Source organism: Borostomias antarcticus (assembly GCF_949987555.1).
Source record: "Borostomias antarcticus genome assembly, chromosome: 30".
Classification (NCBI taxonomy): Eukaryota; Metazoa; Chordata; class Actinopteri; order Stomiiformes; family Stomiidae; genus Borostomias; species Borostomias antarcticus.
Window position 1 is genome coordinate 5,009,090 of NC_140263.1, and position 27,835 is coordinate 5,036,924.

Below are 27,835 nucleotides of genomic sequence, written 5' to 3' on the forward strand. Positions count from 1 at the left end.
GGGGGGGCGGGGGGGGGCGCTTTTGATGCTTGCGTTTTCCCATCGGTTCCAGAACACAGCAAACCACCACCAGTTTTCATGAAGGGCAAATTGTCTCAAACACACTAAATGGTAAATGGTAAATGGCTAAGGGGTGTACAGCACAAACCTGGAAAGGGTCAAATAGAATTTAATATAATTACAAGCATGAGGGCAGAAGTTATGCATGCCTATTTACCACTCCTGACAGCTTAAATAAAATGAACATTGTTGCTGGTAAAATCTTTCAATACGCTTTAAACATACATTTAACAATTTCTCATTACGTAGCTGCACTACAAACTGTAGTATTATTAATATACTCAATATCTGTTACAATCTACAGTGCATCAATCATTGCTGTTGTGAAATGCAGCCACTAAAGGTTCTGTATGCATATGTGCAGGTGTTGGTTTTGTCTCTCTACTTTAAAGTTATTTATATTTAGTAATTATCGTGGTATAATGACAGATAAAAGACTGTTTGAACATAAAAACGATGCGTAGAACAGAAGCAAAGTTCACAGACATCAGAGAACCAAGCTGCTATAGACATGACATGTTACAGCTTTGTCATCAGTCACAGAATATGACTTTGATCAATCATAAAACATTTATTTTATTTTATTTGACAGGTAGACTATGGATTTACATACACACATATGCCAAGAATTAGGAGTTACAGTACACTTCCTACTCTAACAGCAGTCTGTTGTACATTCAGTTTAAATAACAAAGTATTTTGTTTGAACCACCAAAACCATTTTAAGACTGTGGTGTGATTTTCCAGGCTAGTTTACAACACTCTGACGCTAGTTTGATACAGAACAGTAAAGATTAACACAATAAATCCGCTTTGAAAGAACAGGAGTAATCTCTATTAACTGGATTCAAGTTTTACAGCAACTTTGAGGATACGTGCTTGTTAAAAAAAAAGAAGCCTAATGGTGATCCATGTGTGGGGTATACATGCTGTTAAAACCCTCTCCTCCCAGGGATGTACGCTTTATTTTAATTCCCTTGTAACATGTGAACAGAGAACAGCACACAGGCCAGAGACTGAGACATGTCTGGTGTTTAAGAGGATCAAAGCCTTCTCTCGTTTGCTCCTGCTTCAAACCCCAGGGGGGCGGCTGTAGCTCAGTTGGTAGAGCGGGTCGTTCAACGATCGAAGGGTCAGCGGTTCGAATCCCGGCTCCGACTGTCCACATGTCGAAGTGTCCTTGAGCAAGACACCTAACCCCAAATTGCTCCCAATGAGCAGGTTGGCGCCTTGCATGGCAGCTACCGCCATTGGTGTGTGAGTGTGTGTGTGAATGGGTGAATGAGAGGCCATTGTAAAGCGCTTTGAGTGCCGCTAAGGTGGAAAAGCGCTATATAAGTGCAGTCCATTTACCATTCAACCAGGGAAGCGTTCAGACCGCTGACTGACTTCCAGAGATTGTGTTGGTCTAGATCAGGCTACTGTACAACCAACCAACATTGCATACTGTCCCTTTAATTTCATCAGGGAATTCTATATTACTTGTCATTTAATTACACTGCAATAGTTTTAAGAAAGCGTTGCATAACTGCTATGTAAGTGGATGTGGTAAAAGGGCCCATGAAAGTTGAAACAACGCCAGTGTAGCTCACTTGAATGATGACAGGTGGTGCTGTTTTAATGCCGACAAGCTCTTTATTTCTTCCCGGCAAAGTGGCAAAGTGACATTGAGGGCCGTCAAGGGTCTCTGAGCGGTTGTAATTGGCGTGCAGGAGGGCACGTGAACTTGAGTCCGGCTTCACTCCGAGAACTTGAGCCTTTGAGTCTTATCAGAGAGAGAGAGGGCATTTTCAAAGAGCAATTCCTCTTAAAGGGGCTTTAAAGGAGAAGTAAAGGGAAAATGCATGTTTAGCCCTGTTTTAAGGTTACTTATGATCATATGCAATGGTTCGGATCAAAATGTTGACAAAACTAGCACTTTTGTGCACAGTCTGATAATTGCTCTACCACCGTTTTGGTCAGACAATGGATGTGGGTGGGCACCGTGAAAAATCATTCAAAAAACATGTTGAACTCTAAATTTCAAAGACAAGAAACTCACCGAGGTGTTAGTTGGCGTTCTGACATATAATTCGTCATAAAGTAAGATTCTAGTTCATCTGGAAAGGCTTTTTAGTCGCAGCACATACGTGTGTAAACTTCTGCAAACTAGGTAGCCTAGCAACATGACCAAAACGGTGGTAGAGCAATTATCAGACTTTCTCAAAAGTGCTAGTTTTGTCAACGTTTTGATCTGAACCCATTGTATATGATCATAAGTAAACTTAAAACAGGGATAAACATGCATTTTCCCTTTACTACTCCTTTAAGTAGCTCTGGAGGTAGCGCAGCCGGCTAGGGATCGCAAGGTCGCCGGTTTCGATCCCAGCTTCTGGCATTGTGCCGAACAGTGTTGAGCAAGACACTGAACCCCAAAATAGCTCACGTGTGGCACAGTCACCTCACAGCAAGAAGGTCTCGGGGCCTTTCTGTGCAGAGTTTGCATGTACAAGGGTTTCCTCAAGCACTTGGACTCGGTCCCCGGACGCCGAGAACCACGACTGCCCATGGAGGACGACTTGGGATGGGAGACATGCAGGGATCAATTTCCGCTCACGATATGTAACGTATGATCACCGTGTGTCAGAATAAAGACCCCCTCCCCGCTCGGGTCCTGTCATTAATTGAAGGCAATGAAATCACAAGCAGCTACGTCCAGACTGACAGCTACCCTGCACATGCATGTCTCCAGACTGGGATTCAGTCAGACCTGATCCATCCTTATGTCCCTACAGTAAGTTTTGTGTCTTTTAAGAGAGTTGGTTGATCCGAGTTTAACCTCCATGGGGGAAAGTATTTCCAATAGTCCCCCCCCACCCCCAATACCTATGACACCCCCCTTCACATGGGTGCATTTCAGTTTAATATTACAGCTGAACTGTTTGATAAAAGTTACAACGTTCAAATGTTTGGTAGATGGTAGCTTCCATTATTAAGATCTTGCATCATCTGAAAGGTGTATGGAAATAGTGCTCGACTTCAAAATGGCAGTTGAAGTCATAATGGTGTTAAACATGGTGCCGCCTGCCCTGAGGTAAACCCATAGCTTTTCTGCTTCTCTTCTTTTCAGAATCACATTTGATTTTTGCCAGGTAGGTTTTTACACATACTTTGCCCCAAGTGTAGACTTTAAATAATCTCATCAAATATAATACATGCCATTTGTCATGTCAGAGGATTAGGGTATTTTTTTGTCTCCTTTTTCCCTTTAGACATGCTTGCAAATCCACATCCATTTGAAGAGCTTAATTTTCATGTAGCCTATAAAACTTTGTTGTAACCGCTTATATTCAAATTATATATAGTTTTCTATGAAATATCTTAATCCTTCATAGACTACATTCAGGCAGCCGAACGCTGACTTTTAACAACAATTCTACAACTCATAAAATATTTTACAAACACCGTAACAACGTAATTGATGTGTAGTGATCAGACACTTTGAGGAGAACCCCTGCTGCTTAACTAAGGATCTACTTTTGTTGCGGAGGTTTACACTTCCCCTCAGACAAACAGTACAGTATTTATTTGCAAGAGTAGCCTAATGAGTCGGCTCATAAACGTTTCTGTTGTAATACGAGTCGCATAAAAGATAATTATCTGTAGTTGAGCAAACTAATGTGTCCCATAAATATAGCCTAATTTGTGTGATTTTAGAGTCAATTTCATTTTAGGCCTACGATTGTATTTGTTACGGTTATTGTGTCTTCTTTTTTAGTTTATAACGAACTTTCCTCAGAATGGTGAACTAAAACAATTTACAAATATTCATATTTTAACAAATACATTCATATTTTAACAAAACAACTAGCTCAGATGATAAATGGCCTTTATTGACCTGTCTTTGGGGTAAAGATTTGGAATTATTGATTCAACTGGACAATGCTTTGTTGTTTTCCTCTACATCGTTAGAGGACTTGGGCTATCCTTTGTTTCTCGGCAAGATATTATTATTATTATTATTATTATTATTATTATTATTGGCCTATTCAATTACTTTCATTAGGTGTTTGTCTTAACATTATTAATACCAAAAATCTTTGAGCGTGCAAGGGGTCACTTTGCACATGTTTGAAGCTAAACGGAGAAAATGTTAATTTGCAGATTAGTCAAATAAGGGACATCACGTTTGACTTGTCAGCTGGTTAGATTTTCACTAGTCCACGAGGCAGAAACAACTCTCCCTTGTATTTTATCCACATACATTTTGATTATCATTCCTAAATAATGTAATTGGGGTTAGTAGCCTAATGGTAGCCTACCCTATTATTTATTTTCAAAAGGAAAAGAGCCCTCTCATACCTGTACCTTTTAATGAACAATATAAGCTACACAACCTGTTGTTGGGAAACACCTTGGCCTAACCTTAGGGCTATATTCACCTTGGCCTAACCTTAGGGCTCTATCCCCGGCCTAAATAGATATATCTTAGGCCACGTGTCTAATAACCTAAATATATCAGACTTAAAGCGACGGTTTTGCTAAGGGACTAATGACGCATTAACAAGGGGACAAGTGGTGTGCTCATTAGTAGATATAGGCTGGGCCTGCAGCTGAACTAGTCAGCCTACCTAGAATCACACAAACCACAGTCAGAATCATGCAAGTATAAAACCTTTCTAAGGAAAAAATACAGTAGAATTCATCAAAATGACCAAACCTCTAGTCTAGTCTACTCACCACCATCCAGCTCCCCATGTCTGAACTCTATAAGGTAAGTTGTCTAATAAGCTATTAGGTCCATTTGACCAAACATGTATGTGGGTTGTGTTTATATCTCCCAGACTGTGTTAGTGAGATGAAGTGTGACCGGATATTGACTGACCACTCTGCTCTTGAAGAAGCACGTGTCACACACCTGCTGCACCAAGATTGGCAACACATCTAGGGCGCATGCGTAGTTACTCCAACATGTTCATCAGTGCAACCAATCTGGTATGTCCAAACTTCAATACACCATCATGTATTCTTATTTTCTCCATCATATATGTACTTTAATGGCCCATGTGAATGTGAATCTTGGGTCCTTTGTTAATAAGAATATGCGCTTCCAAAACTAGGCTATTTGGGGACACATGTTGCTTGCTCTCTCTTAACCATTAACATGTGATAGATTTAATTAACATACGTTTCCAAGAACTTTATGGACATGTTGCATGTCTGTGTTATGAAACACTTAGGCTATATATAAATGACATTGTTTTGTTTTCAACAAAATATCGCAATGCGTAAATTGACTGAGGTTTATTTGGAGGACATAGGCTGTAGACTGAATAGGCCCTAAATGTTAATCTGTAGCATTAATAAAAAATCGATATTCTAGGTTCTACGCTTACATACGCCTATAGAAAAGTGGAGGTATATTCGGCAGCCATACTGTAGGCCTAGTTTTTGACTAAAATATGATATGGCCTATAGCAAATAGATCATATAGAATTGATGATTATAATAATATTTTCTGGTCAGTTCGTTAATAGCCAATTGTGCTTTACACTCATAACATGTAGGTTTTGGGAAAACCCCATTTGGATGTCTTGTTTTTGATCCTACCACTAGGCGTCAGGATACTCACAAGTATGGTAGCAGTGTTTTAGTACCTGTATCAAATGCACAATCTCAGTAGCAGAAGTGGACAGATTCTGGACTAAAAGACAGATTCATGCTCTTTCCAGATCGTGTTGTAGGTCCGAGTGTCCCAGAGGCACGTAACGTTACGTTCATCCTAATCTATGGCGTTCATCATCACGCTACGTGCCTCTAGGAAACTCATAGTGTGACTCTCCTAGTTGCAAGATTGGACCATTTGATTCACTGATGATTATAAGCGCAAGAATGGGTTACTTTACTGAGAATAATAATAATCATAAATAATCATAATAATAAGAATGATAATAATAATAATTAAAGAAGCACTTAACTCCTACTTCTTAACCCCCATACTTAAGAAGGGTTCCTTAAGAAGGTTCTTTATCGGGAAACGCGGCCATTAATAATACCCTAATAATAATAAAAGCTAATACTAATAAGCTAATAATTATAATGATTTAAAAATGTTGATTTAATTCAATGTCAGGCTATCACTGAAATTATAGCCTTTTTTATGTAGGCCTAACCTATTTGGGCTTGGATGTGTTTTGATGAGTGGGCTGTAGCTAGGACACTACACTAGGATCCTCGGGAGGATGCATTTAAATAAGGTAGCCTCATCAACTTTCACCCATCCTAAATGTGCACTTCTGTCCTTTAACCAGCATCACCGTTTTCTCATGCGCAAGAAAAGAAGTCATGCTGTGAATGGAGGCTTAGTACCCAGAAACATTCTCCCACACCTGATCGACTCATCTGGTCTGATAATCTCCAGGTCTCTATCCTCATTACACGCTCCTCTACTCTGAGATCTACACTGTGAGGGGGGGAATAGTCCATTTAGCTCATTGGATCCAAAAAAAAGACTGACCCATATTGCCAGTGACCTATACCCTGTCCTCTTCTCTGTGGAGAATCTCGCACTATTTGACTGAGGTGATCATTTCTTCAGATCGTGTGAAAACAAAAGGGCGTCGGTGTGAACCGGAGGGATCTCTTTTGGCACCGGAGGGACCCAGATGTACTCAAGCAAGATTTAGAACAAAACTACGCTCAACGATGGTGTTCAAATATTTGAAAGTAAAAGACTGACTGTAGGGCTTAATCTAATCTGTTTTTTATAGGGTTTGTGATTGTAGACTGTTAATAGGCTACAATATCGCACGGAGGCTGCATAGAATAACCTATATAGTCTACTTGTACGCTATAATAACGCTAATGATAACGATAATAATAATTGTGATATTATTATTGTTATTATTATTATACGCATTAGGCTATTATTGTTGTTATTGTAATTATTACTATTATTATATAGTAGTAGTATTGATGTTATCATTAGATCAATAGCTGTAGCCTATTGTTATTAATTATTATTATTATGGTTATGGTTGTTATTAATAACCGTACGGTAATAGTCTACTAGGTACCTACTATGATGAGAGTAGTAGGTCTATATGCCATTAAATATTTCTAATAATTATACATTTACCATTGTTTACATGCTGAATTGATTGTTAAGAAAATTATTTTTCAAAGCATCCAAGTGTAAGTTTAAGCCTGAATAGAAGAAGGAGACCCATTTTTTAACTCCCAAGTAGCAGAATCATCTGATGAACTGGGCCGGGTTTCCCCAACGAGTTAAGAAGCTTCTTAACTCCAAAGTACTTCTTAACTCTTAAGGGTTCTTAAGGGCTGCTTAAGAAGGGTTCCTTAAGAAGGTTCTTTATCGGGAACCCCGGCCTAGGCCTGTTTCTCTGTTGTGTTCTACTTATCCCTATTTTAACAACGAGGCAGACTGACTTTGAACATCTCCTTTTCAGCAATGACCTAAAAAAAATAAGAAAAATATTGAAATGCATTCAACACTGAACAACAATTAAAACGTGCGTCTGTGAGGCAGGTCCTGAAAGGACTGCTCAATGCAGCCTGACACCAACTTGCTTTTAAGTGATGAAATATATAAAATATATTCACCGTCTCTGTCATTGGGCCTATAGATGTATATCTGTGAAATGGATCTGTGTGCATATTCAAATAGCCTAACAAAAGCACAGACAACTTATGAATAGCTCTAATAATATAATAATAATCTCTTTTTCAGACAGCTGATATCGGGCCTATAGTCTAGGCTGCTCTGCGGGATGAAGACGTGATGAACGCTAAGGCGTTTCATTTCAAACTATAATCTCCCTGTTTTATCTTTGGGTTTATTAATCATATATGTGTCCTCCTTTCAGAGCCAGAGGGGCCAGACTCCTCTCCTCCGCGCCTCCAGGCAGAGCGGCTCTTTGTGCTTTATCGCGGCCGATCGCCAGGTGCGTCGGTCCGGCATGTCGAGCTGTGGACGCATCGGTGATAAAGGCGCAATATGCCTGCTCAAAAATCATAATGTATAATTAGAACAAAGTAGTCAAGCGTTGTGTGAAAACTATTTAAACAGCTCGTGTGAGCATATCAGATTAAAAAACATGATAGTAGATAATAGCATTATCATAATAAGACAAACCATGAGAATGGTCATGCAGGCAAGTGATCAATCTGGTTTTGACCACTGTGTTTGAGGGATTAATGTCCTATAACCCACAAAACAAACTAGATCTGGCCTCTGTGCTTCTTGAAAGCCTCGTTTTCTTGATAGTCTACTCTGAAATAAATTCCATGTAGCCTAGACATCCACATTGCATGTAGGCCCACTGACACGTAAGTCCCACTCCACTCACAGTGGGACTGTGTCTTCTATAGCTCAATGCTTTTTGGAGGCGGAACACATGCACACATGAACGCGGAGCACCAATCGCATCCCGCGGCTGCACCGCGCAGAGAAAGCGCTCCGGCGAGGGGAGGGATCCTCGTCTCTCCAGTAGCCTCAATCTCGGCTGTGCCCTCTTCAAGACACTATCCACTCGGCATGGACACATAAAGTTTAGAGCTCACTTTGGAACATCTCCACTCGGCGTGTCTGGATTTACAGTACTTGCTTATTAGGGCTACTTCCTCGGTGATCATTTCTTTTGGAGACGGAGAAGTCGCCAAATTCATCGCTTTGCGTCGAGGGTGATTTTCTCTCTCTCCCCTAACCCCTACATCGAGGAAACGCTAAATCACCATAAATTGAGCAGGTGACTGACAACCCATAGCAGTTATTAACAGATACATTCCTCCGTTATGACACGGTGACCTTAAAGTTTCGCTGCATTGCCTTAGTAGCTGGAGCCTGTCCGCGTAAAACATCCAAGTTAAGAACACTTACCTCCGTTTTTTTGTGCTTTTTTCAAAGCCCAGTCCAGTGTGCAGCCAGGAGGAGTTTAGGACTGTGACCCATCCATTGTTATGGAAATCGCAACAGGTCTGGAGTCACTGGAGAGACACTTCTCGACCAGGACTCATTCCGCCTGTTCGAAGATGCTGGACGGTATTAAAATCGAAGATCATCTGAGAAGCGGGGCGGCTGCGTTGGGCGTGATGATTGGTGAGTGGGGATCAGACCAACACACGCAGGCCTATTGCATCTCAGGTTGGATAATTAAAACCATACGCACTTTTCTCTTGTTTTACAGTTACATTCAGCCATGCTTTCTATTAATTTCCCTGTGGCCCAGTCACCTATTCAATATCGCAGAGCAGTGTCAGCTTTTTGATGCTGTACTTGTGAGACAATAGGCCTGTTTTTCTAATGGGATACAGCCTACATTCTCTATGAAATGTAATATCCTATATGATAGAACAGGACAGTGCACTGACGCCATGCGAGCAGGTAAATGGATAAACCGGCTGTTAAAGCCTACATGATAGCCTACTGCAAAGCCAACCTTCATTCTCTTGTTAATAATAGAGAAATGGTGTGTGTAGGTCCTTTATTCTTTGCTGTCTGCCAACCTTCATTCTCTTGTTAATAATAGAGAAATGGTGTGTGTAGGTCCTTTATTCATTGCTGTCAATTATTTTTCTGTCATTTTTAAATTCAAAAAAAGTGTGTGTGTGTGTTTGTGTGGGCGAAAGAGAGTCTTAACAATTCGTATAGGCCACTTATTTTTCTTGTTCATCCCCAGGAGCAGAGTGCCATCACCAGGCCGTGTGCGAGGGCTGTCAGCGGCCCATATCTGACCGGTTCCTGATGCGGGTCAACGAGTCGTCTTGGCACGAAGAGTGCCTGCAGTGCGCCGTGTGTCAACAGCCGCTGACCACAACCTGTTACTTCAGAGAGAGGAAGCTATACTGCAAAGTGGACTACCAACAGTAAGTAGGCCGCTTTTCTAAGACACCGTGTTTGTCGATTTAGGATATGTCTTAATTAATAACTCAAAGTTTTTGTTTCTATCATAGAAAAATAAAAATCTAGTAGTTTAGCGCGTCAAAATGTGCGCTTTTGTTTAATGGATGGTTATTTTACCCTGGATGCTGCGCTTGAAATGGCAAATGTCATATTATCTCACTGAATTTTGGGAATAGACTGTAGAAAATATGTTTTGGGTGCAGTTGTCTGAAATAAGATGTCGCATTATAAGCCCGAGTCCATAGAAATGTGTGATGCAAGGTGTCTTCAGCCTAACAGACCGAAACATGCTTTCTTAGCACAGTCTCGTTTGTTAATAAGCCGATGATGCTGATAATCATTTGATTCAATATAGTGAAAAATATGGCTATTTGGTTGATAATAGGCGAGTTGTCAATGAATCATTGTGCACTTTTTCTCGTAGTGAATTTGTGGTTAATGTGTGATAGACAATTAAATTGTCTTTGGATTATATTTTTTTCAGCAGAGGGTTGAATGATTTTTTAATAAAGTAATGGCATGTTGGTAATGGTCATAATATTCACCAGTTGAAATTTTATTTATTTAGCCTATTATCAATTTCAGTTATTACATTATTATTATTATTATTATTATTTAGCATTTGCAAAATGCCTGAACACCATAATGTTATTCATGGTAATTGTGTGTGTGTGTGTTTGTGTGTGTGTAGCATGAGTAACTTATGTGTAATTATTCATCCGAGTGTTTGCCTAGCTCTGATCGCCAAGGAAAAGTACACAGGCTGTGATATGAGCAGATATGAATCACCCTGGTGGGGTGATGGTTTGGGTTCGAGGAGCCGTGTGCAGACAGCTCAGGCAGCGTGTGTTCAGTGGGGTGTCCCTCGTTCCCGTCTCTCTGCACGGTTGCTCTTCATGCTTGTCAGGGAGTTTCAAGGGCCCCTTTGTCCCACGGCTTTAAACATCGCTACTTCAATCACTGCAACATTATCGCTCTCTGCTAGAAGTCTGACTCGGAACAATAGCGGACAACCCCGGCCTCGCATCACTGTGTCTGTCCGCCATTCAGAGGCCTTCCCCCGACATGATGGCGAGCAGTTTGTGGAAACAATGGGGGTTTCATAGCCGTAGTGAGGGATTCCATCACCTGAGACACGCAGAGATCCAAGGGCTTCGATGTGAGGTTGTCTGTCTGAATTAGAGGGGTATATTCTTGGCCTGGTGTAGTCTGTTGATAGCATTTTTATGATGTAGGATGGATCATGCAAATATGTGTGCAGAGAGGCTTGAAAAGTCTAAGCGTGCCATGAACATACATCTGAATTCTGCTATTTACTAATCTGTTCAGTTGATGAAAAATAGCCCTATATATATATTATTATATATTATTTTCAAGTGTTCCCGTTTCACTTATTGTAAGGCTGTTGTGTTTGAGGTATTGGATCATTCGTTTCTAGCGTTTATCTATCTTTATCTATCTTTGCATTCCTTAATTTGCTCTGTTGATGAAAGATGAAAAGATAACGCCTTCAGTCCACTTGAGCTTGTGTTGTGCGGTGAATATTTACACTTTCATTCTCGGGTGATACAAACAGACAGCTTAGGCCACAATCAGTCAAAACAAAAATCTGATTCTTGAAAAGTTCACATTTGGGCATGATGCCCAAACCATAATGAAATGGTTTCTCTCCCTCCTCTCAACCTCAGAGCTCTGCTTCTGGCAGCGGCCAATCAGACTGGCCTCACTGGATCTGTGAGGCTTGTTTTGCAAGGTTTAATTAGTATTAATATCTCTGTCATTTATAATATACAATTTAAATAGGTTTACGTTATTATTTAGAGGTGTAAAACAAATTAATTATGAAAACCTGTTTTGATATAAGAATATAGCCTAGTATTTCTTTTTAAGTCATGTTCCTATTCGCAAACGGCAATAGATAACCTAATCTGAATCCCTGAAAAAAATAATTAGGCTACTGAATCAATTGAGGCTAGTTAAACCAACATGCTGACAAAAAATAATTTAGACATTGTGCAGAATAAAGTTCTAGCCTCTGTTTTGTCATTGTTGCGTTTAAACTTTTTTTTTATCCCACATGTTTGTGTTTAAACCTTTTTTTTCTTCTTTTTTTTTGTTGCATTGTTTATGGTCGACTTTGAAACATAAATATAGCGGGTTCTGGATTGCACCATGCGCATATATTCTCTGTTTAGTTTTATTTTGTATATTTTTAGTGATCCTGATTCTGGTGCGGGTCCATGCGTGTCACCGGTCAGCCGGTCAGTGCGGCTCCTGGTCTGGACCAATCAGAGGACGATTCCTCGGCACGTTAACCCTTTATTCCCCCTCTCGTCTCTCAAGCCACGCCTCTCACACACACACACACACACACACACACACACCGCCATAGCGTGTCTTCTCCCAAACACACGACTACTATAGAACCCTATCGTTCCCCTCTCCTATAAAACAGTATTTACTTACAATGATGGGACACTTAAGAGATCTTATTCACACCCTTTCTGACTTTTATGGCACTCATTTAAGACGCATTAGTCAGGCGGCGAACCCACACAGGCCTGACAGCTTGTTGTGAAGACGGCCCCAGACTGCATTGGGCCCTGTAATTACCTGTAGTATAAATCCTCCTATTCCTCCCACACCTCCGTAAACGGATTTACCTGGCGTGTGGCTTCTTGTTTTTATACGATATTTACAAATATATATCCGCCTCTTAGAATTGAGACCAAATTGTTGTAAGCTATAGGCTTTATGGCTGATGTGTCACTCCCTGCGTTGTCATGACCGCACTCTAAGCCTCTGAATCTCTTTACAAGTTGTGTGAAACTCAATGTTTTGTGGTCGTGTAAACAGCAATGGGTCTGTACTTGCACTTCTGTCTGCAGTCGTGAAACTAGCCCCACAAGGCTGTTACAGCTGCTAATTCTGGTATAATTATCTGTGTGAAATATCTATTGGCTTCACAATTTCATTACACATTCATTATACAGCAGAAATGTCAATAATCTCATCTCTTCACAGGAAAACTACACATAAACAATTCAGATGCATGGATTTGGAATTTGAGGCAGTGATATGAAGCAAGATAAGATAGTAACATAGCCCCCTTAATACCAATCATTTATTATGGGTGGTGGACAGTTTAATGTCTGTGAAATGAGACTGTGCCGAATCAGAGAGAGACCAGAAGAGAGACCCAGACAGTGATGTAATGACATTTTGGACCACAGAATAACACGGCCCCGCTCCAGACCTCACAGAGTCGGCCGTGGGCTCCGGCCAATCAGGGTGGAGGATATCTCCCTGGCAACCACACGGCGATGCAGGAGGCATTGCGTGAAAATTGGAGTGGAATTCATCCCCCACGCCCCCCTCCCTTGTTAAGTTGGGGGGGGCTCTGTTGACCTGTGAAGTGGGGTTTGGCCCTCGTCTTGGTCCCGGCCCAGGCTCATCCAAGGGGGGTGGGACTCCTGGAAGCCAATTGTTTTTAGAATAAAGACGGGGATAAGTGAGACCAGCTAATGTTATTTCGTTCACCACGAGGAAATTAATTTTAGCTAATTACCCGAGGAGCGTTATGGATTATATTGGTCGTGAACGTCATTATGCCACGTTATGACATGTCGCCTTGCATCCCGTTTTTGGTATCTTAATGAATCATTGATTTGTGTGGGTTGTCGTACGTTCCCAAGCCCTTTGTATAGACATCCAGGGTTCGGAGTGTCACATGGAAGAGCTGTAGCGAGTTATGAACGTCTTGGGGGGGAACTCTGTCTGTTGGGACAAGGGCTTGAAGGGAATAGATTGAAATACAAGTCATCTTCGCTATTCAAGTGGAAGACTGCACAAGTGACCTTGGCTCAGCTAGGCTATGTTTACATTGAGTCGGCTCAGAAAATATTCCTCCGTTTACAGAGACAACAGAAGCCTCCTTCTGGAGCGGTACAATTAAGAATTAATTAACCTTGAAGAAAGGCTATGAGCGACTCCCACCCCAAATCTTTTAAGAATAGATATTAAAAACACAATTGCCTAATTTGATATTTATAAACCCTGTACATGTAATGCAGAATGTACAAGGCATGCTGAATGTTTGAGTGTGCTGTGTTTACATTTGTGCTGATAGGGGCTGTTTTGGACCATGTCCAATGGCACATCCTCTTGTTAAATGTTATTTTTTAATTAAGTGCAGCTCTCCTCTCCCAGGTTCATCAGATGGAGGGGAGGGTTTTCTGACCTGTCCGCATGTTTTTAAAGGTTTTTAAATGTTGTTTCTACTACAGAGTAGCATGGTAAGTAGTATGGGAAGTCAGTCAATCCATATAAGGACAGCTTGTAAGGGAATGTTAACTCTACCTCCATGTAAATGTCCTTTACAAGTGTAGAAACGAGTCCACCTCATTATATATTCACTGTATATATATATATGTACAGGAGACTTTTTGGCTGTCCAAATCTGAAAATCTTCAGATAATTTGTAGTGCACCTTCTCCTGAATTATGCTTAGGGGTGTAAAATAAATAAGTAAATAAATAGTGATTTCATCACACGTTCTACGCCGATACATTTTGGCGTTCGGTGAAATATCCCCGATTAGCAGCTAAGTGTGTGTGACGCTGCTGCAGCCTGCCTGGCCTGTGGCTGTGCGATGTGTGCTGCCTGCCTGGCCTGTGGCTGTGCGATGTGGGCTGCCTGCCTGGCCCTCCGCCTGGGCACTCTCACTCAGGAAGTACCGGCGAACACTTCCCCCGCCATCCAGACGGGCTGATGTCATCATCGTTCCACAACATTCAGCTCTTTCTATCCTGTGTTTTTGTATATATTGCACATAACCGTTTTAATCGTGAAGGCCTATTACTGTAGTTGACGAAAAAACTACTTCATGCATATTATTTGAGAGCACAGACCTCTGCCCCAGAATGCATTTCGTGGCTCTGTGCACACCACAATTGAATGGGTTCTAATTGACCCATGCTACACCCCTCCACTGAGATTCATCAAAATCAGTGTGGTAGCTATTGCGTAATCCTAGTCCAAAAAATGAATGGAGGTGAATGGTGAGCCAGGCTGTGATTGTGGGGCTCGTGGACCCGCCCCCGTGATTCGGATCCACTCCAGAATCGAATGGGTTGTTAGAGGACCCGTGCTACACCCCTCCGCTGAGTTTCATGAAAATCAGTAAGGTAGTTGTTGTGTAATCTTGCTAACAAACAAACCAAGAAACGGTTTGTGGACCTGCACAGGGATTTAGATCCGCTTGTAACGCGTTATGGGGCGGCCCATCCTACACCCTTCCACTGAGTTTAATGACAATCGGCACAGTTGTTTTTGTGTAAATCCCGCTGACAGACGTCGGGATGGACGGAGGGTGGGACGAACACGCGCTGTTGCTAGCGGGGAGCTAATCAATTATGGGCTCTTCTATATGTACACTGTAATACCGCCCAGGCGAGAACCACACGCAAACACGAGCGATGTGTTCCTAGACGCTGTTATAGCAACAAGCTATCCACGAAGCCCTTCCGGCTCCTTCCAAAGGCATCTCCCGAGCTCCTGAAAGTCTAACGCTAGAATCAACTCATGGTGTTCCTCCCCGAAGGCCTGACTGAGGCATGTTTGTTTGTATGTGTGTTTGTTTTTTGTTAGTTAGTTAGTTTGTTTGTTTGTAAACAGCAGTAGCCCATAGCCCTCTCAGTAAGACCTAGGGTATGTGTGCAGTGTCATCAAAGAACAGGCTTTTCACCACTACAGTTCTGAAGTTTTTGAATCAATATTTCGGTGATCATAATTAATGATACGTATGAATATAATAATCCTAAATAGCTAAAAGGTGCACATATAGTACTACGTCTTCAGCACTAGATTATTTTTTAGTCACCTGTTTAGAAAGGAGACGCACTTGTGAGTTCTGGTGAGTAGTAGTACACTGACTGACTTTAAAGCAATTATTGTAAGTTGCTTTGGATGAAAGTGTCGGCTAAATGACGAATGTATTATGTAATGTAATGGATATAAGACCAAGAGATCCAGCGTGTCTCCCAGGCAACATGGCGTCCGTACGAAAACCCTCCCTGCCCTCTCGGGAGAATTGGAACGCAGGTGTGGAACGGAGTCAGAGGGCTGCGGCTCGTTTCTGGCCTCGTACTTCGTGTGAGTTCGCCCCCCCCCGCCCCTCCCTCGGTGGAGGAATGCTTCTCCAAACACGGCGTCCCTCCTCGCGCATCACCGGGGTGCGAGGAGAGGGTGCCACGGCGGTGGCAAGTGCTGCCATACGGGTGCTGTGTACCCAGGGCCTCGACCTCGCGCGTCCGCGCCACATTCTACCGCCGCTTGGGGACGTTTGCGGGCGCAACCCCCCCCCCCACCTCCCCCCCCGCCTCCAGGAGTATCTAAGGAGAGGGCTCATCAACGCTGCCTTCTAAATAACAGGTCGTCCCTCGTATGGGGGTCTTCGACGTCTTGAGAAACATCCGATTTTGCCTGATGACCCGTTAGGTCTGGACACGTCGCGTAGTCGGTAGAATATCGATGTCCCCCCAACCCCCCGCCCTCTTCTGCCCCCTCTTCCTCTTCTAATGAGATTAGGTCACGGACCCCGATGTTTCCTTAGCGGACGACTGGCACTGATCTGTAGTTTTATCACTGACTGTGACACTAAGCCCCCCATGCTGCTTTGTCCCCCGCGGATGGCCAACGGAAACCCAGGCTCCTAATCCCTTTATTCGTGTCGAGCACTGAGGGAAAATGGGGGAAAGACCAGTTCAGAATGGGTTGAGGCTCTATAATTAACCCCCCTCCCCCCCACACCTCCGCCCTCCCATCCACCCAACCCAACCAACCAAAGTCTCCTTTGCCAAATAAGCATGAGACTGATATTATGAGGGGATTTTCCAACCCCCCCTGTGCACTTCACCCCAACACTGCCAAGAGTATTGATTTGGCAACGGTCCCTGAAGTATCTTTTCATCGTTCAGTGTCAGGTTCTTTTTCACATTTTACGGAATTGGAAAGTGCCAAGTTGGTGGTTAGCTGCTGGCTGTCTTCAGTTTACGTTAAGTTGCCAGTTTTGATTTTTTGTTTCTCCTTCCAGGAAGACTGTTGGCCTCCATAATATTGCTTTTAAACTATAACCTACCAGGGCCCTTTTTCTCCTCAGGTTGATGTAGGTACCGCATACACGGATAAAAGGACCTCGCTCTCTCTGTAGGATTTTGTTTGATGATCTTCTCTGTGTTCTTTGCATCTCTAGCTTTTTAAGACCGTACCTTTTGCAGGATTTGTTTCTTGGTTTGAATATGGGGCCAAAGAACTCAAAGATGGACAACAGCCAAGTTTACAAGCAAGGAGAAACCAACTTACTCTTCCATAGATCATCAACGGCAAAACAGAACATAAATTCAAATGATCCAAGAGGTTGTTTTTTTTAAACCAGCAACAATGCGGAAGTGGTTCCTGTCTGAGACGATGGCACTGGCCCAGGAGGGAGGGGTCAACCGGGGCCACATATTTGGATAGTGGTCTGTGGTCTGGTGTCGCCACATTTGGCCAATATCAAGGGAAACACAAAGGCCTTGCCCCCCCACCTGTTGCTTCCAGGAATTCCACAGGAAACCCCCCCTCGCTGGTCTTCCCTTTGAGCCCTGCGCCTTGAAATGGACTGGGAGGGGTCGGCCTCGGGATGAAACGACCGAAGGCCCGCCCCCTCTGCGCGAAGCTTCTGCACCCCCCCCCCCCCTATGCGGTCGCCATAGTCCTACACTCTCCTTTATGGCTGATAGAACCTGGGCCTGCATTCCTCTAACGCACACACCCTGGTCAGTTATGCGTTTCCAAGCGGTACAGCTCACCAAGGAAGGAGGTGTGTGTGTGTGTGGGGGGGGCAACCGGGATTTATTTACTTGTCCAAATGTTTTGGAAGTCAGTTAGGGGGGCGAAAGATCAGATGCACTGAAACAAATCTCATTACCTCGTAACTGCCCCCCCCCCCTCTCTCTCTCTCTCCCACGTCGCCCTTCTATTGACGTCCTCTCAGTCAGAACTAATGTGGAGGTAGCAGGTGGTCCACGGGGCCTTGGCCGGCGTATCCCTCCGCCGGGCGTATCCCTCCGCCAGGCGTTCCACCACACCGCCGTCAGTCCCAAACACTCCGCCTCCTCCAGCGACGCAGTTTACCAACCACCCAGTTAACCATCCACCCAGTTAACCATCCACCCAGTTAACCACCCACCCAGTTAACCATCCACCCAGTTAACCATCCACCCAGTTAACCACCCACCCAGTTAACCATCCACCCAGTTAACCATCCACCCAGTTAACCATCCAACCAGTTAACCATCCACCCAGTTAACCACCCACCCAGTTAACCATCCACCCAGTTAACCATCCACCCAGTTATCCACCCAGTTCACCATCCACCCAGTTAACCATCCACCCAGTTAACCACCCACCCAGTTAACCATCCACCCAGTTAACCATCCACCCAGTTAACCATCCACCCAGTTAACCACCCAGTTAACCATCCACCCAGTTAACCACCCAGTTAACCATCCACCCAGTTAACCACCCAGTTAACCATCCAACCAGTTAACCACCCAGTTAACCATCCACCCAGTTAACCACCCACCCAGTTAACCATCCACCCAGTTAACCATCCTCCCAGTTAACCATCCACCCAGTTAACCACCCAGTTAACCACCCAGTTAACCACCCAGTTAACCATCCACCCAGTTAACCAATTAACCATCCACCCAGTTAACCATCCACCCAGTTAACCATCCAACCAGTTAACCATCCAACCAGTTAACCACCCAGTTAACCATCCACCCAGTTAACCATCCACCCAGTTAACCATCCAACCAGTTAACCATCCACCCAGTTAACCAACCACCCAGTTAACCACCCAGTTAACCATCCGCCCAGTTAACCACCCAGTTAACCACCCAGTTAACCATCCACCCAGTTAACCACCCAGTTAACCAACCACCCAGTTAACCACCCAGTTAACCATCCACCCAGTTAACCAGTGTTGGACAGTGTTTAAAGTAGCAGAAGAATTGTGTATTTTTTATTTTTTTTTCAGAATTTTCACTGTCTCAAAGCATTTGGATTCTGTATGCTTTGGAGAAAAGGCAGTAGATACAACAAGCTTCACAAGATCCATTCTAGTATAGATTAAGTTCATTAAATTCATTTTCAAATCTGTGCGTTTTAGAAAACCGTTGAACATAACTTTTTTACATGATCGTTATTCAAGGCGCAAACGGAGATTCTTGTCAGATTTCGGGTTGAAGCAGGACTTGCTACCACAGACGCTCTTCTTCCCCGCGTCTTCGAAGGCGGTCTTTCCTCCTGGCCAAACGAGCCGCTTGAAGCCCCCATCGGTCCAACGGTGGACCCTCTCAGATATGCTTTGCTCTCTGGCCCTCTTGTCCAAGTCGGCCATAAGTCATTAGCAAACGAGGAGGCATGCGGAGTGTCACATTGTAAAAATGAACGGCTCAGTTTTATTAGAAACCAGAAGATCTAGTGTGTTCTCCATCTATCAAAGGGGAAGCCGGGGCGTGTATCCGGGAGTAAATCCAGGACTGGGTCTCAGCAGGCTGTCGGGGAACTCTAAATACTTCGTCCCCTCAGAGCGAGGAGCAAAGAGAAGGTGGGGGGGGGGGGCGGGGGGGGGCGTAGGACTAAGTAAACCCAAAGAAACAACAAGGGGGCCGGAGAGAGGTCCTTAAAAACGCTCTGTGTTTGGATACCGCAGCTGATCGCCGGGCCGCCCTCATGGCAAGAAAAACAACCTTCAGTGAAAACTTTGCAGATAGGGTTTCATCGCCTCCCGAGCCTCTTCAGTCAAGCCTTGGCCCGACACCCTGGGACCCCCCCCCCTCCATCCCTCGCTGTCCAGGATCCTCCAACTAAAATGATTTGTGTTCCCGGTCCTCTGACCCAGCACAGCTTCAGAAACGGCAGAGTGAAATATCTGGGAGATACGGAGTACAAGGAGCTGCTAGGGGCGGGGGGGGGGGGGGGGCTTTGGGGGGTCCGCGGCGCGCATATGATTTATGGAGCATTGAGAACGTGTTCGGACGAAGCGGTGACCCGGCGAAGACATTAGGGGTCCGTTGGGCTCTGTTGCTGTAGTTCTCTGTTGGGCTATGTTGTTGTAGTTCTTTGTTGGGCTCTGTTGCTGTAGTTCTTTGTTGGGCTATGTTGTTGTAGTTCTTTGTTGGGCTATGTTGCTGTAGTTCTTTGTTGGGCTATGTTGTTGTAGTTCTTTGTTGGGCTCTGTTGTTGTAGTTCTTTGTTGGGCTATGTTGTTGTAGTTCTTTGTTGGGCTCTGTTGCTGTAGTTCTTGATCTCATCATCTTGTTTTAAGGATGCAGTCGTTCTGAAGGTGATATAAGATAGATAGATGTGAACTTTAGTGGAGTGGAATTTCCTTAAGCATGGGTGCAGATGTATAGAATATGATTAAAAGTGCTTTCTGGAGGCTCCTAAAAGTACACGTGTGCTTCAAAGTGAACGGTTCTGTTGACTTAAGTATGAAATACAGACCGTCTCAGCGAGCTTCAGTATCTCAGCACCTTAGATCCCACCTTGACATACAGTCCGTAAGCCCTCTGTTGCATAACACCAAGAGTTACGATGACAGGCTGGGAGCTCTGAGTGATTTACAGACAGATAAGATATTGCCCTTCCCTTGGCACGCTTCTCACTATCTCCCCGGTGACCTCAGAACACCTTACTTTGCATCTGTGAGAGGGGATCAGGCAGTACCGGTTACCACAGTCAGCGTGGGGCACACCTCCGTCCCCTGATCCAATATAAATAGTAACCTAGCTCTCCTCTGTTAGATTCGGAGGTTGTACGTGGAAAGTGATACGTACGGTAGAAAAGCGAGTTGAGCGAGACTTGTTTTCTTCTTTGCACTGCCATCTCTGTCAGCTGCAGAACCGTCCGCCCCCCCCCCCCCCCCCCCGCGCCCCCTCATGGCACACCGAGAGGCTCCTCCTCTTTCATCCACCAGGCGGGGCCTCTGAGTGCTGGCGATCTCAGATGCTGGGATTCGAGTGGATGAATCTGGCGCTATTCCGAGTACCCAGAAGCTCCGTCGCTATGGCAAGAACTTCTGGGAGTAAGCGATGATATTCGTGGACACCAATGAGAATCCGGTCAGATTTTCAACCCGGATGCTGATTGGCCGGCGTGGAGGTGTGGAGAGGCTGATTTGGCCTCTGATTGGTCGCTGATTGCAGATTTCCACTCAAGTTTCAAGTATTGCTAACGAGTCGTGCACTTTATCTGGCACATTATCTGGCACAAAAAATGCACAATTTCACCAAAAGCTCTCGAAATGTTAATTTTAACTACATACGATCCATCATTGCTGAGCTAGCCGCATCTCGGTTTAGCTAGCTACCTCTCAGCTAGCCACACAGAGCTAGCCGCATCTCTGTTTAGCTAGCTACCTCTCAGCTAGCCACCTCTCTCTCTTCAGCGAGTCACTCCAGCCGGCTCTCTGCTTTGACATGCTCGCCGCCGCCCCCTGCTGGCGCTCGGCTTGAACCCTCCCAGCATGCAGACGGAGCCTCGCCAAGCGGCCCCCGTGGCGCGTCGCAGTCTGGTCTCGGCGGTTTGTCTCGGCCCCAGCGGTAGGTCGTCCTCCAGTCACCGAGGGTAAAGCGATACCATCCCCCCCCCCTCTTACCCCCCTCAGGCTAGGCCCAAGAAACCCGAGCCTCCGTTTAGCCTTCTGGGCCCAGCAGGAGTGGCACTGCTGCTTTGACACGGGTCGGCGGGGGGTGCTGGCGGAGGGGCAGAGGTGTGCTCAGGCCTGCTGCTGGGGCCCGGCGCCTGGGAAGGCTTCGAAAAATGCAGAACCCCCCCTCCACCCCCTCCCCATCCACCGCAGTGGAATCTCCCATCCTGCTCCGCGTCTACATGGATGATCTGGAGCGAACCAAAAGAGGGGCCTGGAAGAGGGGTGACTCCAGTTCTACAGCAAAATAACAGGAAGTAATCCATGGAGTTGAATTGTTGTGGTATCAAAAATCCCCGGTGGACTGCCATGGGGCTTCCTGTTCCGCCGTGACAGAAATACCGGCCCCCCCGTTTTTGGTCTCCCTCTGTTGACGCGTTGTTACCGTTTATAAGCCATCATCTCAATTATCTCCAATGCTTGTCAGGTACATATAAAACTGTAGGCAACTCTTCTTCTTCGGTGGGGGTGCAGACCAGCGAGTATCTCTTTACGCTGCGTTGCTAGATAATGGCCTGACATCGCAGCTGAACTTTGCTCTTGAAGACGGATAATTCAATTTCCCCGTGTTATTGTTTTTTTGCTTACCCAGTATCCAGTTGCTTCCTTGCGCGGTGTCTCCCCAAATATTTCCCCCTCCGCCCCGTTGTGATTGATAGTCCGTCTCTCGGCGGAGGGACGCTCGTACGTTAGCGGTCGAGGCGACGCTTGAGAGATTACATTTAGTTTGAAAGATATTTGTTCTACCGTGTGACTGCACCATTGATCCAGTGAATTGATGATGTGTTTCTTCGCTCGGTTTGAAAGCGTGGCGTAATTGCCGTGACCAGGATGGTACAGTACTGTTACAGTAACTGTATTTGAAGGCGTGGTGTGATTGCCGTCGCCAGGACGGTACTGTATTTGTAGTCTTATATTTCTTACTACAAACGGCGGCGTGTCTGCGTCGAGTCGTCGAACATCCATCTCAGCTTCTTTTCTTTGGAGGGCGGCCACCTGACCTCTTGACCTCTGGGTAGGCCAGGGAGGGCTGTACGGTACAGTTGGGCTAAGCTAGGTCTGGTGTAGCACGTGGTCACGGTATCTTTCCCGAGTCTCGGCTCCTATTCGCTGACGGACGAGAGGGGCGTGGCTTCAGCAGTCAGCTGACATGGTGATGCGATGAGTTCCAGGATAGCAGGTGACTCGTCCGTCGGCGTATGACGATGGGAAGGGAATCCTACTTCACAACTCCTGGTTTTATTTCCAGCCCATCACACCTCCACTGGCACCAGGCCGCTGACGTAGCACAGACTACGACTGTTTTTCATATCTTTATTATATTCAAATGAGACCAACTTTGTTTACTCCTCTTATTGATAAACATTCCCACACATTTTCCTTGTTCTAAAAAGTTTAGGGTTCTCGGCAAAGTGTTGTATTGAACTGAACCACACAACTTTCACCAGAAGAACATTCAGCTGGACATACGCTAGGCTAGTGCAATGGCCATTTGACTGAACTGAGCCTAAAATCTCAATATAATTTCTGAAGTTTCCCTTAATACGACCGTTTCTGACTGACCTGCGTCCCTCTAAACATGCACACGTATGACTGACCTGCGTCCCTCTAAACATGCACACGTATGACTGACCTGCGTCCCTCTAAACATGCACACGTATGACTGACCTGTGACCCTCTAAACATGCACACGTATGTGACCAGTCCTGTCAGCTTGACCTCCACCTCTGAAGGAGGTTTTTAAGTGTGTCCTGTGATTCAGTGTGAAGGGCACTGCGGGCCCTGGGTGTGTGTGTGTGTGTGTGTGTGTGTGTGTGTGTGTGTGTGAGGTGGGCTGTCAGCACCGTGGTGTGAGCTGGGCAGGGAGCGGGTGTGGGGGGGGGGCGGGGGTGCGTTCTAGAAGAGGTGCGACCGCAGGACACCCTCCCGACTCGCCGCGTGGACACACCGCACCCGTGGCTCACACCCCGGTGTGGAGGAGAGGGTGTCCGTCACACACACACACACACACACACACACACACACACACAGACATGCATATATGCCTCTATTTCATTTCTTTTGCGATCAGATGAGTTTACAAGCAGTTGAATCGTTCATTATGCCCATAGACACAACAGACTACATGTATTTAAGGACGTCCTCAAAGGATTCCCAAATCACTCATCTGAGTACCCAGAAGCCCTTGCTGTGGCTTCTGGGAACAAACAGTGATATTTGTGGACACTGATTGGCCGGCGCCGATAGTGGGCTATTACTGGGTAATGCACCGGCTACGTGCTTATGCCCAGACTAATATTAGTAGTAGTAATAATAATAATAATAGTAATAAACTTTATTATTAGACTACCAAATCACCAGCCACATCCAAACCTCTGTCAGTTTTTACTCGACAGATTTCTTAACTATTACTAAGTATTCTCGCCTTGTTTTCAAACATCTTCATTCCTCCAGTTGAGGAAAAGAAAGAATATATGTGAACCCCTTGATAATCGACACATTTTCCGTCGGCTTCTCAGTCAGAAGAGTTAAAATGTCCGTGCTGGAGTCAGAAAAGCTAAAATGTCAGTGCTGGCTGGAGTTAGAAGCGTTAAAATGTCTTGAGTTTAAGTCCACTGAAGCGATACAAGCAGAGCTAAATCAGCAGCTTAATGATGTGTAGAAACGCTCTAATATTTCACCGTGTTAGAGAGAGAGACGAGACAAACGGCCTCCGAAGACTTCATAATCTGAACAAACACAATATATTTGGCCCACACCCAGTGAACCAGGCAAATAGTTGAGATTTCCGACCTCTCGGGTACAGATTAAGTACCGACATCACACAGACGTTCGACAGCCACACACACACACTCTCCCAACATCACACATGTGCTAACACGTGTGCGCACACACACACACACACACACACACACGCAGGCTTGGGGCCCCCGTACGTTGGTGTGCTGCTGACCCACTGTGAGATAAGTGATCTCAGAGGCCCGCCGGGAGCCGACATGTTTGAGCTCTGTGGGAGGCGGCTTTGATGTGCCGCGCCTGGGGAGCGACGTTAGGACACCAAATACGCATGTTTCCGCCGCTCGACAGAGGACGCACACCACAGATGGACAGGAAGAGGGGAGAGAGAGAGAGAGAGAGAGAGGGGAGAGAGAGAGAAAAAGAAGACTGTCAATCAAAGAACCCCCCCCCCCTCGCCCCCAAAATAGAATGGTTTCTTCCCCCTCAGTCAAAAAATCGAAACTTCTCTCATCCGATGACAACATCTCGCATCGCTATCAAACTCTCCACAGGCGTGATTTGGAACAGATGTTTGTGTGTAAATTTGGACCTAATATCCCCCCCCCCCCACCACCGCCCCCGCTGAAATTCATGGTGGGCTTTTCAAATATTGATGAACATCGTGTTTTGTTTATTTACACTCTGTTAGCCGTGTCTACACGGGCTCCAAGCTCATTATGCATATACAAATCGGGAGTGATTATACTTGGCATAGGGCGCGGTATGAAAATGTGTGGAGAAACGTGACTGTGGGATGAGTCAATTACTGCTCTAATATTCATACCCACAGGTAGAAAGGTAGCGTAGACACAGATGTTCCAGATATCATTCGCTCTTCTCAATTTCTCCATTTTATTTTAAACAATGCTAATGCTAACATTAGCGCCTGATGGCTTTCATCACAGAACGTTCTAATTCATATTCGAATATCTGTGCGATTGATAGCATCGTCAAAGTGAGACAAAACGACACTTATTATAGTGTTTATATGTGTCGTGTTTCATATACCGTTGCCTTCGTCAGGGTTTCATCCTGTCTAAGGGGTCTTCATACTTCTCCGGCCTCCTGTGTGCGTTTTTACACTTTGTAAACTAGCAACTCTGCTCTGGAAGCTAAGACCACTCTGCTCATACTAAACACGCATGTTTTTCTCTCACTCTCAGTCATTTGCGTATCATTTCCTTCTGTTGTATAGCGACGGTTTGCTGACGTCCCCAACAGGGCGGCGCTATCGGGGGAACTAATCCGAGGATTATTAAGGGAAATTGATGGAGCAAATAAAGTGAATGGAGGAAGAGGATTGATCGGGCGCCGGCGCAGTGCGTGGGATGTGGCTAGCTGGCTAGCCTCGGGGCCGGGGGGCTGCATCTACAGACAGACTCAGGGGTGGGGGCGGGGGGGGGATGCTAGCTACGGCAGAACAGCCGCTAACTGTCGCCTGTCAGACGCCATGGCAACAACAAACAGGTCTATAGTGTGTTTCCCTGTGATGTCACAACAGTACCGGCGCCTCGTCCCTCGATCCAAACGCACAAACTCGACACGGATCGCCACTACAAAAGAGCGAGGCAGAGACGATGGAGGAGAGAGAGGGGGAGAGAGAGAGAGAGAGACCAGTCCCTGTTTTATAGACGTGTTAAGTTCCTTGCCCTCTGCGTCCTTTAGGCATGAGTGAAACGCAATAGCCCGTAAACGGCGTCTGGTCCTCCCCCCCCCCCGATCCTCCCCCACAACTCAACTTCCGCTCAGATGTCTAGCGCGGAGCGACGCGGGCTCTTAAGCTGTCCCTGGCATGAAGGCATTTATGTGGTAGATTCATAAGGCCCCTCGGGATCAAAGCCCGCGCCAAGGTAGGACTGGGCCAAGGAGAGAGACCTACGAGTTGTGGAGGAGGCGGGGAGAGACGTGCTGTCACACACACACACACACACACACACACAGTAACCCCGGGATTTATGATGCATCCAGGGTGGGAGAACCATGTAGCGGAGAAAACAGTTTGTTGAATTAATTATTTTTATTGCCGGAGACAAACTGGAAGAGAAAATGAGAAACAGATCCTCTTCTGCTCGGGCCTCCAGAACAATGGGACACCAAGACAAAGGAGAAAGAAAGAGGATCGTCATCCCGGGGCCGCCATTTTATACATCTCTTCCTCGTCGTTGTCTCGTTCAGTCCGCGTCCGAGGCTTGACCGCACCGTCGGTCGGTTTCGAGGCTTTGAGGATCAGGTTTTTTGAGGATGGTGTCTCCCTGAGGACGGCGAGCGGTCTCTCATCCCGCTCGGAGGACAGCGAGCGGTCTCTCCTCGTCCGTGCCTCTGTGCGCGTCTCCCCTCTGTTGTTGACTCTGCGGGGAAAAAAAAAAATCCCAAAACAATAATTGCAGGTCTCGTTTTACTCGCGTTATTCAAACCAGTAGCTGAACCCATTCGTGTTATTCTTCCCAGAAGGCTTTGTGCTGAGGCATGTGAGGCCCGGCCGTTGACCCACGGGCCGAGGGAAACGATGGATCCACCTCTCCCCACTGGCATCATCCCTCCTCCTACATCATCCACTACAGCTCTCATCCTCCCTGCCCGGCGCCCTCACCTCAGAGAGGAACACTGCACAAAGCCTATCTGTTCGCCATTGTTGTCAATTGACTAATAGCGGCTTTTGTAACTGGAGTGCCGTCCGTGAGTGGCGGGGTTTGAGCCCGTCACCGGCCCGCTCCAGGGCTGACGCTGACAGCTCCGGCGTAACCCTATCCCTCCATTCTCTCTCTCTCTCTCTCTCTCTCTCTCTCGCTGACATGCCCTTCTCCGATGGACGAGGAAGCGGAGAGAGACGCATTTTCGGCGATGCCTGATGCGCGATGGCTGTTCCCCCACGTTTGGCAGCGCTTTAGTTTTGACCGGGTTCCAAGAAGGAACGCGAGCGGCGTCTGATGGTCGGAGACGGGCGCTAGCGGAGCCCGGGCCACGTCGCCAGGTGGAACCGGAGATGTTCCTCGCTGGGAGAACGCTATTTGTTACTCTTTCGGTGCCGAGGCTGTCATGGAACAATTTGTCGCCGCGGCCGTTGTGAGGAGAGGGCTGGGAGAGATGTTGTCTTTTTCAAAGCTAATATTGTGGAAGCAGGAGTGTGAGGGGGTGGGGGGGGGGGGGTGGATTTGGGGGGAGGGTGACGTGACACACGGGGGGTCATGTTGGCGGTGACACCCCAGAGGGGGTTATATTGCCGCGTGTGGCCCACGCTATACAGTCGGGGTGGGCTACCAAATCCAGTCTGGGTCTCATTTGCAGAGGTGTGTGTGCGTGTGTGTGTGTGTGTGTGTGTGTGTGTGTGTGTGTGTGTG

The 27,835-nt window shown here is 45.8% G+C and overlaps 1 protein-coding gene across 3 annotated transcripts in view; it reads left to right on the forward strand.

Moving 5' to 3' along the window:
• Positions 1-9,018: 9,018 nt before the first annotated feature.
• Positions 9,019-27,835, forward strand: part of LOC311327072 (LIM/homeobox protein LMX-1.2-like) — a gene marked incomplete at both ends in the record, with an annotated part of 32,336 nt that continues 13,519 nt past the window's right edge. For 2 of the 3 annotated variants that reach the window (XM_084460090.1, XM_084460091.1), the window contains 2 exons: positions 9,019-9,157; positions 9,738-9,924. In XM_084460090.1, the coding sequence (XP_084316216.1) occupies positions 9,019-9,157; positions 9,738-9,924 (326 nt within the window). The remainder of the gene's footprint in view (positions 9,158-9,737; positions 9,925-27,835) is intronic. The other variant, XM_084460092.1, reaches the window with a different exon arrangement.